Raw genomic sequence first — 15,421 nt, forward strand, 5'->3', positions numbered from 1 at the left:
TGAGTCTAAGACTTTAAATGCACATAATTCCCTTGTAATAAGGTGCCTCCTTGAGAGAGCTTGTGTTCTCAGGAGGCTCAGCTATTCTATTTTTATTTTGCGTATGTCAAATTGTCTTTATGTATATGGGTTAAATAAACGTTATCACTATCAGTATCAGGCTCGTCATAAAAAAAGAAAAAAATATGATAATGAATAGAAAAAAATAGATGGAATAAAAGGAAATTATAAAGATAAAATAGATGAGAATTAAATTGACTTTTTTCACACACAAACACATAGATTTAACTTTATAACTCCTGAACCATTTTACATAAATAAAAAATAAACACATCTTAAGCCTCAACAGTTTTTAAAAAATTATAAAAAGAAAAGAGAAAAACAAAATCCATCTCTGCTTACTGTATGTATTTATTTATCTTACCATAATATAATGTCTTACTTTCCTCATTTTTGAATCATTAAGTGAACTGTGATACCGCTGTGTACACTCGGCAGTAAGTCCTTTAGATTATTATTTTTTTAACAGAATCATTCCTCGAAATGTTTTCACAGCCAAGTTGTTTAACTTGATTTTTTTTTTTTTTTTTTTTTTTTTTTGTTCTAAGTATGAGATATTATACTTTTTTTCTCAACATAAAAAAACGGGTATTACTATTATTACATGTACATCAAAGTTTTTTTGTTTTGTTTTTTTTTCCAAAGGCTGTGTATGAAAGTAATATTGTTGATTATCACCAGAGTTATCAACTACTTCTCTTAATTTGAAAAGAAAACGAAAACTATAAAAAAAAAACAAAAAAAAATGATATTTATATTCACTGTCTCGACAACTATAATAACATTTAACTATTTATTTATTTATTTTTGTTTCACGTATTTTCCTAGTCAATGAGGGAAGGATTAGATTTCAAATGATTTATAATTCACAAGATTATCTAATTAAACAATGAAAAATTTAATGTTTTAACTTTTGCTCTTGACCTTGACTTACAAAATAACAATGACAATAATAATGTTGATAATAATGATGATGATAATGATAATGACAATAATAATGATGGTGAGGATGATGATATTAGTGATAAGAAGAAAAAGAAGAAGAAGAGTGATAGTAAATTACAATAATTGGGGAAGTAAGGGGGGGGGTCGAGGGAGGGGGGGAGTGAGGGGAGAGGGATGGGTGGAGGGGAATGAGGGAAGGGAGAGGGGTGGGTGGGGGAGTGAGAGGAGGGGTGGTGGAGTAGTAGGGTGGGGGGGGGGGTGATGGAGAGAATCAGTTGGAGTAGAGTAAATATCGGGTGATGGAGAGGTGAGTGAGGGAGTAAGGGGAAGGGTGAGTGTCGGAGTGATGGAGATAGGGGGGGGGGGGGTGATGGAGGGGGGATAGGGAGTGATGCAGATGGGAGGGGGGATAGGGAGGGATGGAGATGGGAGAGGGGGGAGGGGGAGATGGATGGGAGATTGGGAGTGAAGAGTGAGTGACGGCGAGGTAAGTTGGGGGAGATGGAGGGGGTTAGGGGGGAAGTCGGCCAGGGGGAGGGGGGGGAAGGGGAGGAAAATTACTTAACTGTTGCGCTGGTTTCCCAAGGCGCCCGTGACGTCACAGATATTTCAAGGGCGAGCGGGAGGAAGGAAAAACTCGGGACTGTCTCTCCTCCGTGTGTTTTGTTTATTTTTGTGTTTATCTCTCATTCCACTTCGTCCGCGTTTCTTTGGCTTTCGTCTTTCTCTTTTTATCTGTCTGTCTGTTGTATGTCTTGTCTCTGTCTCTGTTTCTGGTAGTGTATGCCTGGTTGTCTCTTTCTCTCTCTCTTTCTCTCTCTCTTTCTCACTCTCTCTCTCTCTCTCTCTCTCTCTCTCTCTCTCTCTCTCTCTCTCTCTCTCTCCCTCTCTCTCTCCCTTTCTCTCTCACTCTCCCTTTCTCCTTCTCCCTTCCAACCTCTCCTTCTCCACCTCTCCCTCTCCCCTTCTCCCCCTTACCCTCTCCCTCTCCCTCCACCCTTCCCTCTCCCCTTCCTCCTCCTCCCTTCCCCCTCTCTCCATCTCCTTCTCCCCTCCCCTCTCCCTTCTCCAATCTCCTCCTCCTCTCGCATTATCGAGAGACCCAGGGATATCCGCGGTGAGTATTGCTCCCCATTGAAGACTCGATAGGACTTAGCCATTCATTGGAGACATGTGACTGCTCCACACTACGTATTTTGATTGATAGATCCGCCTCGCTATGTCGAGATTTACGAGTGATGCTTTCAATTTTCTCGGGTTTTTTAATTTCATTTTCCCTCTTTTTTTTCTCTGTTTTTTTTTCATATTTCTTTTTCTTTCTTTTCTTTTTTTTCTTTTTTTTTATATAATGATGGGCTCGTCATCTTTCATTCTTGAATATAACGAGGAACTAATGACTAAGAATCATATTGATATCTGTCATGAGATCAGACATGAGTTGTATTGATATCTGACAATTTTTTTTATGGAAAACAAGACATTTTTGAGATATAAAGTTTTTTTTTTTTTTTTTTTTTTTTTTTTTTTTTTTTTTTTTTCATTGAATAGTACCGTTCTTCATTTTATTTCCATGTGCTGTGCATGACACTGTCTTGTGTGGTACAATTTGTTGTACCACACATAAATGCAAGGGAGGGGGAATTATTATCATTATAATTATCATTTATTATCATATTTATTATCATTACCATTGTCGTTATTCTCCTTACTAGTACAACTTTCATTATTGTTATCATTGCCAGTATCATTACTTTTATCATTAATATTATCAACCCTTTCATCATTATTATTATTATTATTATTATTATTATTATTATTATTATTATTATTATTATCATTATTATCATTGTTATTTTTGTTGTTACTATCTTTGTTATTATCATTATTATCATTATTATTTTATGGATATTATTATTATTATTATTATTATCATTAGTATTATTACAATTACTATTACTATTCTTACTTTTATTATATTATTATTAGTATTAGTATTTTATTATCATTATTAATATTGCTATTATTATCATTATCTACTTTATTATTATTATTTATCATTATCATTATTATCATTATTATTATTATTATTATTATTATTATTATTATCATTAATGTTATCATCATCATTATTATTATAACTATCTTATTATTACTGTTATTATTATCATTATTATTATTACATTTATTATTATTATTATTATTATTATTATTATCATTATCATTATTATTATCATCATTATTATCATTACTATTATTATCATTATTGTTGTTGTTGTTATTGTTGTTGTTATTATCATTATCATTATCACTGTTATCATTATTATCGTAATTATTATTACTATTATTATCATTATTATTACTATTATTACAATTTTTATTATTATCATCATCATTATTATTATTACTGTTATTATTATTATTATTATTATTGTTATTATTATTACTATTCTTGCCATTATAATTATTATTGTCAGCAGTAATAGTAGTATCATTTGTATTGTCATTATCGCTTTTATTTCTGTTATTTTCATCATTATTATTACCATGCTTAGAGTCATTATCATTATTATTATCATCATTTATATTATCATATACATAATTACATCATTATTATTACTTTAGTCATAATCACTATTATTATCACTATTGTTATAATTATTATTATTATCATTGTTATATACTATTGTTGCTGTTGTAATTACCACTACTATTACTACTACTGCCAGTACTACTACTATCATTAGCATTACTGTCACCTTCACCATGGCCATAGAATTAATAACAATAATTTATAAGGATAATTATTATTCTCTCAATAATCATTAATAAAATCAATGTCTGGGCAAATGCTTCATCATATTTTGTTATCATGAATTTCAAAACTTCCTTAACTGAAGTCATTATGTTATTACTAGAAGATATTCTTGGTAAAAGCTTTTTTTTTTTTTTCTTTTTTTTTAATGAAAAGGCTTAAAATGCCATTATCACCATTGTTATGCATTGCAGATCTTCGTTCATAATTCTCTTTTAAGTCGAAAGAACATAAATTGCTTTGTAGGTTTATCTTTCCGGAAATTTTTCATGAAATTTATGTGTTTATATGATCGATGGATGAAAATGATAAGTGAGAGAAATGGTATTCTGATAAGGGAAACGCAGTGACATTGCAATACTCTTTTGTTATAAATACACATATACACAAACATTCACACACGCACACACACAGATACACACACACACGCACACACACACACACACACACACACACACACACACATACATACACACACACACACACACACACACACACACACGTATATATGTTTATCTATCTATCTATCTATATATATATATAAATATGTATATATATAACTTCCTCCAGATCAGTTATAATTATTATCAAATTTGATATCATCGTGGTCGTTTCAATTCATTAAGATCCAATTTAAAGAACTTCGAGCATGATGGAGGGTGATGTCAGGGGGAGGGAGGGAGGTAGAGAGAGGGAGGGGAACGTGGGAGGGGAGGGGGGAGTTAAGGGGGGAGGGAGGGGACGTGGGAGGGGAAACGAAGGCGGGGGAGGGGGAGGGGAGGGGAGGGAAGGGAAGACAGAGGGAGGGAAGTGGGTGGGGAAGGGAGGGAGTGAGAAGGGAGGGTAGGAAAGGCGAGGGAGGTTGAATAGATAATGTGGAAGGGGAACAGGAAGGGGGGAGGGGAAGAGAGAGAGAGAGAGAGAGAGAGAGAGAGAGAGAGAGAGAGAGAGAGAGAGAGAGAGAGAGAGAGAGAGAGAGAAAGAAAGAAAGAGAGGGAGAGAGAGAGAGAGAAAGACAGACAGACAGACAGTCAGGCAGACAGACAGATAGAGAGAGAGAAGGAGGGAGCGAAAAGAGAAAAGAGGAAGGGAGAGAGAGAGGAGAATAAATGTAGGAAAGGACCTTTTCGATTCTTGGAAGTGTCCGCCATTTCGTTAAAGTCTTAGAAATGTTTTTGTTCTTGTACTTGTTATAGTAGTATGGAACTCGATTTTTTTTGTAGGGAGGGGGACGCTTACGAGAAGAGCGGTCCAACTGTCATGAAATCTAAGCCCTGTCATGCACGTTTAGCTTTGTCCTTTATATGTCGTCTAAATATCTAATAACAGCGACAACAAACAGAGAGAGAAAGATAAGGAGATAAACTATGAAAGAGAGAAAAATGTGTAGAATTATGAATAAATCGACATAAAATGTATATGTGTTTATATATATATATATATATATATATATATATATATATATATATATATATATAATGTCTAAAAAACAGACAACAGGAAAACAAAATGCGAATAGTAATAAGTAGAATTATTAATATATTGAGGTTCAAGGTTTATATACATTGCTTTTCGTATTTTAAAAAAAGGGGCTTCTGAAATGCATGTTTAACACAGTATGATATATATCATCTGGATTTCCTACAAATGAAAAACAAAAAACAGCAATAATGACAAAAACGCGAATAGAAACACGACTCAAGATGCGTAAAGTTATAAGTTAATCGATATAGAAGTTTATATATGCATGTTTATATCTAAATATTCAACAACAAAAATGAAAACAGAGGGACAAAAAATACGAATATAAACACGACTCTATAACTTGCAGAATTAAAAGTAAATCGGCAGAATAGTTATTATATTTTTTTTCTCTCTCGTATTTGCCGAACTGAAAGATGCTTCTAATTTGCACGTTTAGCCCTGTAACCCAGCCACCGGGGTTAGTCTCGGTGCCGGTCCCAAGCCCGGATAAATGGGGAGGGTTGGCGGCAGGAAGGGCATCCGGCTGTAAAAACAGCGCCAAACCTTATCCTGATGATCCTGATGCGGAGAAAAATCAAGTATTGCGACCAAGCTAGGGCGTTCCCCGCAGGCGACGCGGGGGGTGATCGCCGTGACCCTCCGAAAAGTGGACGACGGCTACCGTATACAGAGCGGATACGGCTAAAGAAGCAAGCTCAAAGACGGAAGAGGAGAGAGGAACAAAGGACCACCAGGAAACTAAGGGTTGGCACACTGAACGTGGGCACTATGACTGGAAGAGGAAGAGAAGTCGTGGACATGATGGAAAGGAGAAAAATCAACATCCAGTGTGTACAAGAGACAAAGTGGAAAGGGGAAAAAGCCAGAGAAATGGGAAATGGGTACAAAATGTACTACGTAGGACATGAGGCAAAGAGAAATGGAGTCGGGATAGTGCTGGATCCAGAAATGAAGGAAGGTGTACTACAGGTACATAGAAAGTCGGACAGGGTTATGTGGGTGAAGATGGAACTTGTGAAGGAGGTCGTCAACATTGTATGTGCATACGCCCCACAGGTAGGGTGTGATGCGGAGGAAAAGGAAATTTTCTGGAAGAACATGGGAGAAGTCATGCTAGAGATCCCAGGGATGGAGAAAGTCTGGATAGGAGCGGACCTTAATGGTCATGTAGGAGGAGGAGTGGATGGGTATGGAAGCAACATCGGGAAGTTTGGATTTGGAACACGGAACGAAGAGGGGGACAAAATTCTGGAATTTGTGGCGGCAAACAATCTTGCGATCACAAACACCTACTTCCAGAAAAGCAACTCCAGAAGGATCACCTATACCAGTGGCGGTGTGAATTCCCAAGTGGACTACATCATCTGCAGAAGGAGTGAGCTAAAAAGGGTACAAGACTGCAAGGTACTGCCAGGAGAAGCCGTAGCAAAACAACACAAAGTAGTCACCTGCACAGCGACAGTCAAGGCAGAGAAAACGAAAAAGAGAGAAAGGACAAGGAAGACACAATGGTGGAAACTGAATGAGAGCGAGCAAAGAGAGAAGTTTGTGGAAAAGGCAATGGCGGCAATCAATGAACAACGAGAGAAATCATGGGAAGAAACCAGCAGAGTGTTAAAAGATACAGCGAAGGAGATTTTGGGGGTAACATCAGGGAAACCAGGAAGAAAGGAGGAAACGTGGTGGTGGTGCGACGAGGTACAAGAAGCAGTAAAAGTGAAAAAGGAGATGAAAAAGCAAAAAGACTTTAACAGGTGCGAGGAGACAATAGAAGCGTACAAAGCGGCAAACAAGGTAGGGTAGCGGTAGCAAGGGCAAAAGCAGAAGCATACAAAGATTTGTATGACAGCCTGACAGATGACAATGAAGGACAAAGGAAAGCGATCCGTATTGCAAAGCAGAAACATCGGGAATCGCAAGATGTGTATCAGGGCAAGCAGATGAAGGATGCGAACGGAGTAGTCTTGACAGATGAAAATGACATCAAGGAGAGATGGAGAACATACTTCGAACAGCTGATGAACGTGGAAAATGACAGAATTGACAGAGTGATAGAAGCAAGACCCGAAGAGGTGATAGATGTGATAACAGCTGAGGTGGAAAGAGCATTGAGGAAAATGAAGAAGGGCAAGGCAACAGGCCCGGATGACATCCCAGTGGAGGCATGGAAGGTCTTAGGAAGGACAGGTGTCATCATACTGCTGGAAATCTTCACCACGATAATGGAAACTGAGAAAATGCCTGACGAGTGGAGAGAGAGCACGCTAATACCTATCTTTAAGAATAAAGGAGACATCCAGGACTGCGGAAATTACAGAGGAATCAAACTGATGGCACACACGCTGAAAATGTGGGAGAGAGTTATAGAGAAGAGATTGAGAGAGAAGGTGGATATATCAGAGCAGCAGTTCGGCTTTATGCCAGGCCGGTCCACAACAGATGCGATATTTGCCCAGAGACAGCTGATGGAGAAATATAGAGAAGGCCAGAAGGGGTTGCACAGCGTATTCATAGACTTAGAGAAAGCATATGACAGGGTGCCAAGAACAGAGGTGTGAAATTGTCTACGGCTAAAAGAAGTGCAAGAGAAATACATCTGGCTCATTCAGGATATGTACGAAGGCAGCAAGGCAAATGTAAAGTGCATGGTAGGAACTACGGAAAGTTTCCAGGTTAAAGTTGGACTCCATCAGGGATCTGCACTAAGTCCATTCCTCTTCGCCATCGTCATAGACGGTCTCACCGAAGCAGTTCAGAAGATTGCCCCATGGGACCTGATGTTCGCAGATGACGTTGCACTGAACGGGGAGATAAATGAGGATGTGGAAGAGAGGCTGGAGCAGTGGAGAAGAGCATTGGAAGATAGAGGGATGAAGGTGAGCAGGCATAAAACAGAGTACCTTTGTATGGGGGATCAAGATCCAGAGAGAGCAGTAGAAATGCAGGGTTTGAAGCTGAACAGAGTCCAAGAGTTTAAGTACGTTGGTTCCACAGTGCAAAGCGACGGGGCATCAGACAAGGAGGTTGGTAAGAGGAATCAGGCGGGATGGAATGCTTGGAGAAAGATCACTGGGCTGCTATGCGACAGACGGGTCCCAGCAAAGCTGAAGGGCCGGATATTTAAGACAATGGTACGACCGGCGATGCTGTATGGGATGGAGGCAGTCGCGGTAACGAAGGGACAAGAGAGGAAGATGGAAGTAGCTGAGATGAGGATGCTACGATTCTCACTGGGGAAGACCAGGCTAGACCGGGTACGAAACAGCACCATCAGAGAGACAATGGGGGTAGGCGAAATAGAGAAGAAGCTGAGGGAGTGCAGGTTGAGATGGCTAGGACATGTGGTACGGAGAGAGGAGGAATACGTTGGACGGAGAGTGAGGAGGATGACGGTAGGATGGAGAAAGAGGGGCATACCGAGACGGTGATGGGAGGATTGTGTTCGGGAGGATATGGCGGCAGCGGGAGTGACGGAGGAGGATGCGAAGGACAGAGCGGCATGGAGGAAAAGGATCCGCACCGGCGACCCCAGCTGAGCTGGGAATAAAGCCTGAAGAAGAAGAAGAAGAAGAAGAGCCCTGTATCAAATGTACCCTCAACTTCCTACAAAATAATAAACCAACATATAGAAAGCAATAAAAACACGACTCTATAACCTGTAGGTTTATAAATAAATCGTCAGAAAAGTTATCGCATGTATATATATATATATATTTTTTTTTTCGTATTTGCCGAATAGGCCTCTAATTTGCACTATCGTCAACTTTAAACAACAAAATGAAAAAATCATAAAAAAGTATATATAAATATGAATCCTACATTATATATAAAAAAAAATCGACAGAAAAGTTATTATATATATATTTTTTTTCTCTCGTCTTTGCCCAACTCAAAGAGGCTTCTAATTTGCACCGTCGTCAACTTCCAATGACAAAATGAATAAATCGTTAAAAAAAAAAAATATATATATATAAATATATAAACACGACTCCTGTATAATTATATATATATAAAAAATCGACAGAAAAGTTAATATATATATATTTTTTTTTTATCTCGTATTTACCGAACTCAAAAAGGCTTTTCTGACCGCGTTGCGTTTGTTGACCAGCGAGCGTCGGTTCGAAGCCTTATTTACGAACAAATATTATCCAGATTTTATCCCTTTCTTTCCCCCTTTTCTGTCCTCGCCTTTTTCTTCTTTAAGGGGAGACTCTCTCTCTCTTTCTCTCTTGATTGTCCTGGTGACGTTATTGGTCTTCGGTGTTTGTATATGAGGGCAAAAGAGGGGGAGAGATATTTGTAAAGTGGTGATTCGTGATTCGTGTTCACTAAAACATTATTAATGTTTTATTTGATTGACTTTTTTTCTATTTAACTATATATGCCTTGATACATATCCTTATATTCTTATATGTAGTTATTTTAATTTTATAAATTTGAAATAACGCCAGACTCAAGAAGGAGGAACAGAACGAGAGAGAGAGAAAAAAAAAAAATTGTCTCACAATTATTAATGTTTTATTTGATTTACTTTTTTCTATCTAATTATATGTGCCTTGATACATAACCTTATATTCTTATATGTAATTATTTTTATTTAAAAAAATTGAAATACGCCAGACTCAAGAAGAAGGAACAGAACGAAAGAGAGAAAGAGAGAAAAAAAAAAAAAAATAGTCTCACAGTTGGGCTTCGTTGATGATTAAGTCAATAATAAAATGATTAGAACCACGTTTATGATAGGTAATTGTATGTTCATAATATCTGCTGGTGTGGTGATCGGAGGGTAAGAATCTAAAAATAAATAAGTGAAAAGTACAGTTTAACCCCAGGCGAATTCACTGGGGTAGTGAGACTATACATACGAAAATATAATTATGTAGTGCATTTTGCTCGTTATTACATTTGTTTGCCTCTCATGTTGATTTATCCTAATATATGCACATATATAATTCTTGATAATTACTAACGAGCAGCAACGCCCGAAACGTTCATTAAAATTCTGTATAAAGAAATAATGCGTGGGTTGATTATAGGCAGCATGGTAATGGGTAAAACAATTGAAATAGCAGTCGACTATATAAACTAAAACGCTGTAAGCAGTTCACTTGTTCACTTGTTCACTTGTTCACTTGCTCACTTGTTCACTTGTTTACTTGTTTACTTGTTTACTTGTTCACTTGTTCACTTATTCACTTGTTCACTTGTATGGCAACTGCAATCCCCTTCCAACGCAATATCTATATACAAAAAAAAAAATAATAATGGAAAAAGATCGTGTATTGGAAACAAAAAATCAAAATTGATGATGTGTTTTATTCATGAAATTCCTTGACGTTCCATTGGATTCCAATTCGGAGATTCTTTCAAGATTTTTTTTTTCCACGAAACAAAAGGACTTAAAGCACTCATTACTATTTCAGAATACGGATAAATATCCTTTTACTAACAGATAAGAATAAAACATAAGAATAATAGTAATAATGACAATTATAGTAATAATGATTATGGTAGTAGTTATAGCAAGTCATAATATTAATGATGATAGTTTTGATAATAAAAATACTAATAATGATAATAAGGATAATAATGATAATGATAATGATGATGATGATGATGATGATGATGATGATGATGATGATGATGATGATAAAAATAATAACAATCATAATAATAATAATAATAATAATAATAATAATAATAATAATAATAATAATAATAATAATAATAATAATAATAATAATAATAATAATAATAATAATAATAATAATAATAATAATAATAATAATAATAATAATAATAATAATAATAATAATAATAATAATAATAATAATAATAATAATAATAATAATAATAATAATAATAATAATAATAATAATAATAATAATAATAATAATAATAATAATAATAATAATAATAATAATAATAATAATAATAATAATAATAATAATAATAATAATAATAATAATAATAATAATAATAATAATAATAATAATAATAATAATAATAATAATAATAATAATAATAATAATAATAATAATAATAATAATAATAATAATAATAATAATAATAATAATAATAATAATAATAATAATAATAATAATAATAATAATAATAATAATAATAATAATAATAATAATAATAATAATAATAATAATAATAATAATAATAATAATAATAATAATAATAATAATAATAATAATAATAATAATAATAATAATAATAATAATAATAATAATAATAATAATAATAATAATAATAATAATAATAATAATAATAATAATAATAATAATAATAATAATAATAATAATAATAATAATAATAATAATAATAATAATAATAATAATAATAATAATAATAATAATAATAATAATAATAATAATAATAATAATAATAATAATAATAATAATAATAATAATAATAATAATAATAATAATAATAATAATAATAATAATAATAATAATAATAATAATAATAATAATAATAATAATAATAATAATAATAATAATAATAATAATAATAATAATAATAATAATAATAATAATAATAATAATAATAATAATAATAATAATAATAATAATAATAATAATAATAATAATAATAATAATAATAATAATAATAATAATAATAATAATAATAATAATAATAATAATAATAATAATAATAATAATAATAATAATAATAATAATAATAATAATAATAATAATAATAATAATAATAATAATAATAATAATAATAATAATAATAATAATAATAATAATAATAATAATAATAATAATAATAATAATAATAATAATAATAATAATAATAATAATAATAATAATAATAATAATAATAATAATAATAATAATAATAATAATAATAATAATAATAATAATAATAATAATAATAATAATAATAATAATAATAATAATAATAATAATAATAATAATAATAATAATAATAATAATAATAATAATAATAATAATAATAATAATAATAATAATAATAATAATAATAATAATAATAATAATAATAATAATAATAATAATAATAATAATAATAATAATAATAATAATAATAATAATAATAATAATAATAATAATAATAATAATAATAATAATAATAATAATAATAATAATAATAATAATAATAATAATAATAATAATAATAATAATAATAATAATAATAATAATAATAATAATAATAATAATAATAATAATAATAATAATAATAATAATAATAATAATAATAATAATAATAATAATAATAATAATAATAATAATAATAATAATAATAATAATAATAATAATAATAATAATAATAATAATAATAATAATAATAATAATAATGATAGAGTGGAGTGTCGAGGGCACCGGGCATGCCGAACTTTGGAATTGATCTCATTAGGCAAACCAAGGGAAATTTGTGGTATGGATTGAAGCTGCAGAAGTCTGATGCCGAGTATGGTGTTGACCTGGGTGACACGACTTGTGAATTGAAGGGAGGTCTAGCTCTTTCCTCATGATAAGAACTTTAGTAGTCATTGGGCAACCAAGAATGATTCTCATGATCTTGTTTTGAGACCATTCTGTGGCAACATACTAAGAACTGGGCTCGCATAGAATATCATTGATTTAACAAGGGATATATACAGGACTTAGGACTCTTAGGGAGGCACCTATATATCTGTTACTTATGTATTTAAACAAACCAAGGAACGTTCCTTGACTTTTTTTTTTTTTAAATTCTCGTGTCGTGGGGAGCAATCGCCATGACACCAAGATACTTATAGGTATCAGTTTTTGCACTACCCTGTCCACCTAACCTTGGAATGTATGGTAGTTTATGAGATTTGGAAAAGTTCAAGGGAAGCACACTTTTTGCTGGAGAACATATTCCCCCCTATCAAAGACCTGAATGAGAATGTCATCAGCATAGGATGTGGCACTGCATAGGTCTCCTAACTGACTGTTGAGCTTGCAAAGAGAGTGGAAACGTATGTTAAATAATGAAGGGGACAAATCTACACCTTGTGAAATGCCTAACTCTAGTTCACCATAAGCACTGTAGGTGGCTTGGTACAATAACTTTGCTCTTCTCAAAGATAGATAATCCTTTATCCATAGCAGAAGCTTGCCCATAACTCCTAGCAGAGTTCATACATGGAGATTTGCAGCAGGAGAGGCTCTGTCAAATGCTCCTTTGAAATATATGAAATAAGAAGACTGCATTACTTCCATTTAAGTACTGGGCTAAACACATTTATGTTCCTTTCCCTTTTTAGAAACCAAAAACTTATGGATGAATTTCATCTTTGATCTGGTGGAGCAGACGAGTGAGAAGAATTCTTTCACATGTTTTAGAGAGACAGGATGTCAGAGAAATTGGTCTAAATTCATGAGGGGATCTTGGTTTTGGGATGGGAATAATGGTGGCTTGTTTCCAGACAGTGGGCAAGATACCTGAAATATTTGTTAAGTCAAAGAGATCAAGGAGAGAATTCCTTCCCTTTACCTGTACCTTTGCAAGAAGTCGGAGGATGTCATAAGTAATTCCATCATCCCCTGTGCAGTGGATTTGCTAGTCTTAATGGCTGCAAGAAGTTCATGATGACTTGTCACTGGTGCATCTAGAAGTTGGCACTGATAGTCAATTTCATTTTCGTGTTTTAACTTAAGGGAGCACCTGTGTATGGATAATGGAAGATTATCGAGAGAGGATTTTTTGCAGTATTTACTGAGGAGTGACAAAGCTACCCTTTCTGGTTGAATGTGAGGAGTCACATTGTATGCATTGCTTTTAATCTTGTTGATGTCCCTCCACACATTACTCATAGGAGACCAATGTTTGACAGGGTTTCAGGGGGGGAGTTGGTTAATGATTTACCAACTTATTGACAGAGTTTCATGAAAATGATTAAGGCTGGTAAGAGTAATCCCTTCAATAAACTCATCATGATGTTTAGTAGCAATATAATATCAAAGACGTGGCGGGGATGGGCTTCTTTTGCAAAATGGGAGGGTTATACTTAATGCACCAATGGTCACTGGCTATGGATGGGATGACTTTCGCAATGCTTGGGAGTGTGTGCTGATTGTATAGAGCTATATAATCTAATTTGCCACCTAGGTAATGAGTCTTGTCTAAGGGACATAACAGGTGCATAGGGATACTAGTGTTTTGGAGATAAATTATCATAATAAACTTTACCATTTTTATCTATGGTGCTTCCCTCAGAGCCTAGGCAAGGATGACCAGCATTAAAATCCCCACACAATAAGACAGTATCACTATGTATCATAATGTCAGGAGGCTTTGGTACCACTTCACTATCATGTGGGTTATATACATTAATGATGGTAATGATTTTAGCATCAAAAAAATATTTTAACACAAAAATTTTCGGCAAAAATATTCGGCACGTGTTGCCACGTTTCTCATCAATCACTTTTGATGGAATGGGATTTTAAATGTAATTACCAAGTCCTCTTGTAGAAGGATTAGCAATGTGTAACCTATAATTTTTGCATAACGAGCTTCAGTTCTGACTTCCTGAAGGCAACACATCAACATCTTCAGAATGAAGATACTGAGAGAGGTTGCCTTGCATTTCTGTATATTGTTGATGTTCCAGGTAATACATTTCAAAAGATTATTTGGAACCATCACTTATCACTTGACCATTCCCAAGGCCCACTGCAGGCTGAAGCTGCTGTTGCTAGGGGAGAAACGCAGACATCCTTTCCTGGAATTGGGATTACTGAACCATCTGTTGCTGCATCATAAACATCATCCGCTCCATCTGCTTGAGCAGCCTTTGTAGCAGATCCTTCATTTCACTATCAGACTCTTGCTTGTCCTGCTGTAGTGAGGGCTGGGCTGGAGCTGGAGTCGATGCTGAAGCTGGTACTGGGTTTGGTGCTGCAGCTGGTTCTGGGGCTAATGGGGCGTTAACTCCTGTCGGTGCTGGTAGCGTGGTCGGTTCCATAGCTTTCTTCGCAGGGGCCATCAGAGATGACCTCTGCAGGTGTGGGAATTCCCGCAGATTATAAAGGCGAAGGGGCAGGGACAGCCTGTTTTTTTTTGGGGGGGGGGCTGCTTATCTTCCCATCCTTTGGATAGTAAGCGCACAAA

At 33.9% G+C, this 15,421-nt stretch overlaps 1 protein-coding gene across 1 annotated transcript; it reads left to right on the forward strand.

The window, feature by feature from the left end:
* Nucleotides 1-7,914: 7,914 nt before the first annotated feature.
* Nucleotides 7,915-12,812, forward strand: LOC125044099. The gene is made up of 2 exons (XM_047640550.1): nt 7,915-8,624; nt 12,695-12,812. The coding sequence occupies exons 1-2, from the start codon at nt 7,915-7,917 to the stop codon at nt 12,810-12,812; spliced, it is 828 nt and encodes a 275-aa protein (XP_047496506.1).
* The last annotated feature ends 2,609 nt before the right edge of the window (nt 12,813-15,421 follow it).

This window comes from Penaeus chinensis, chromosome 35, assembly GCF_019202785.1.
Source record: "Penaeus chinensis breed Huanghai No. 1 chromosome 35, ASM1920278v2, whole genome shotgun sequence".
Lineage (NCBI taxonomy): Eukaryota > Metazoa > Arthropoda > Malacostraca > Decapoda > Penaeidae > Penaeus > Penaeus chinensis.

Excerpts from the sequence above, each read along its gene's own strand:
- LOC125044099 (XM_047640550.1), top strand. The coding sequence starts at position 7,915 with ATGTACGAAGGCAGCAAGGCAAATGTAAAGTGCATGGTAGGAACTACG. Across the intron at positions 8,625-12,694 it reads AAGAAGCTGAGGGAGTGCAG|GCAAACCAAGGGAAATTTGT; the intron begins GTTGAGATGGCT and ends TGATCTCATTAG.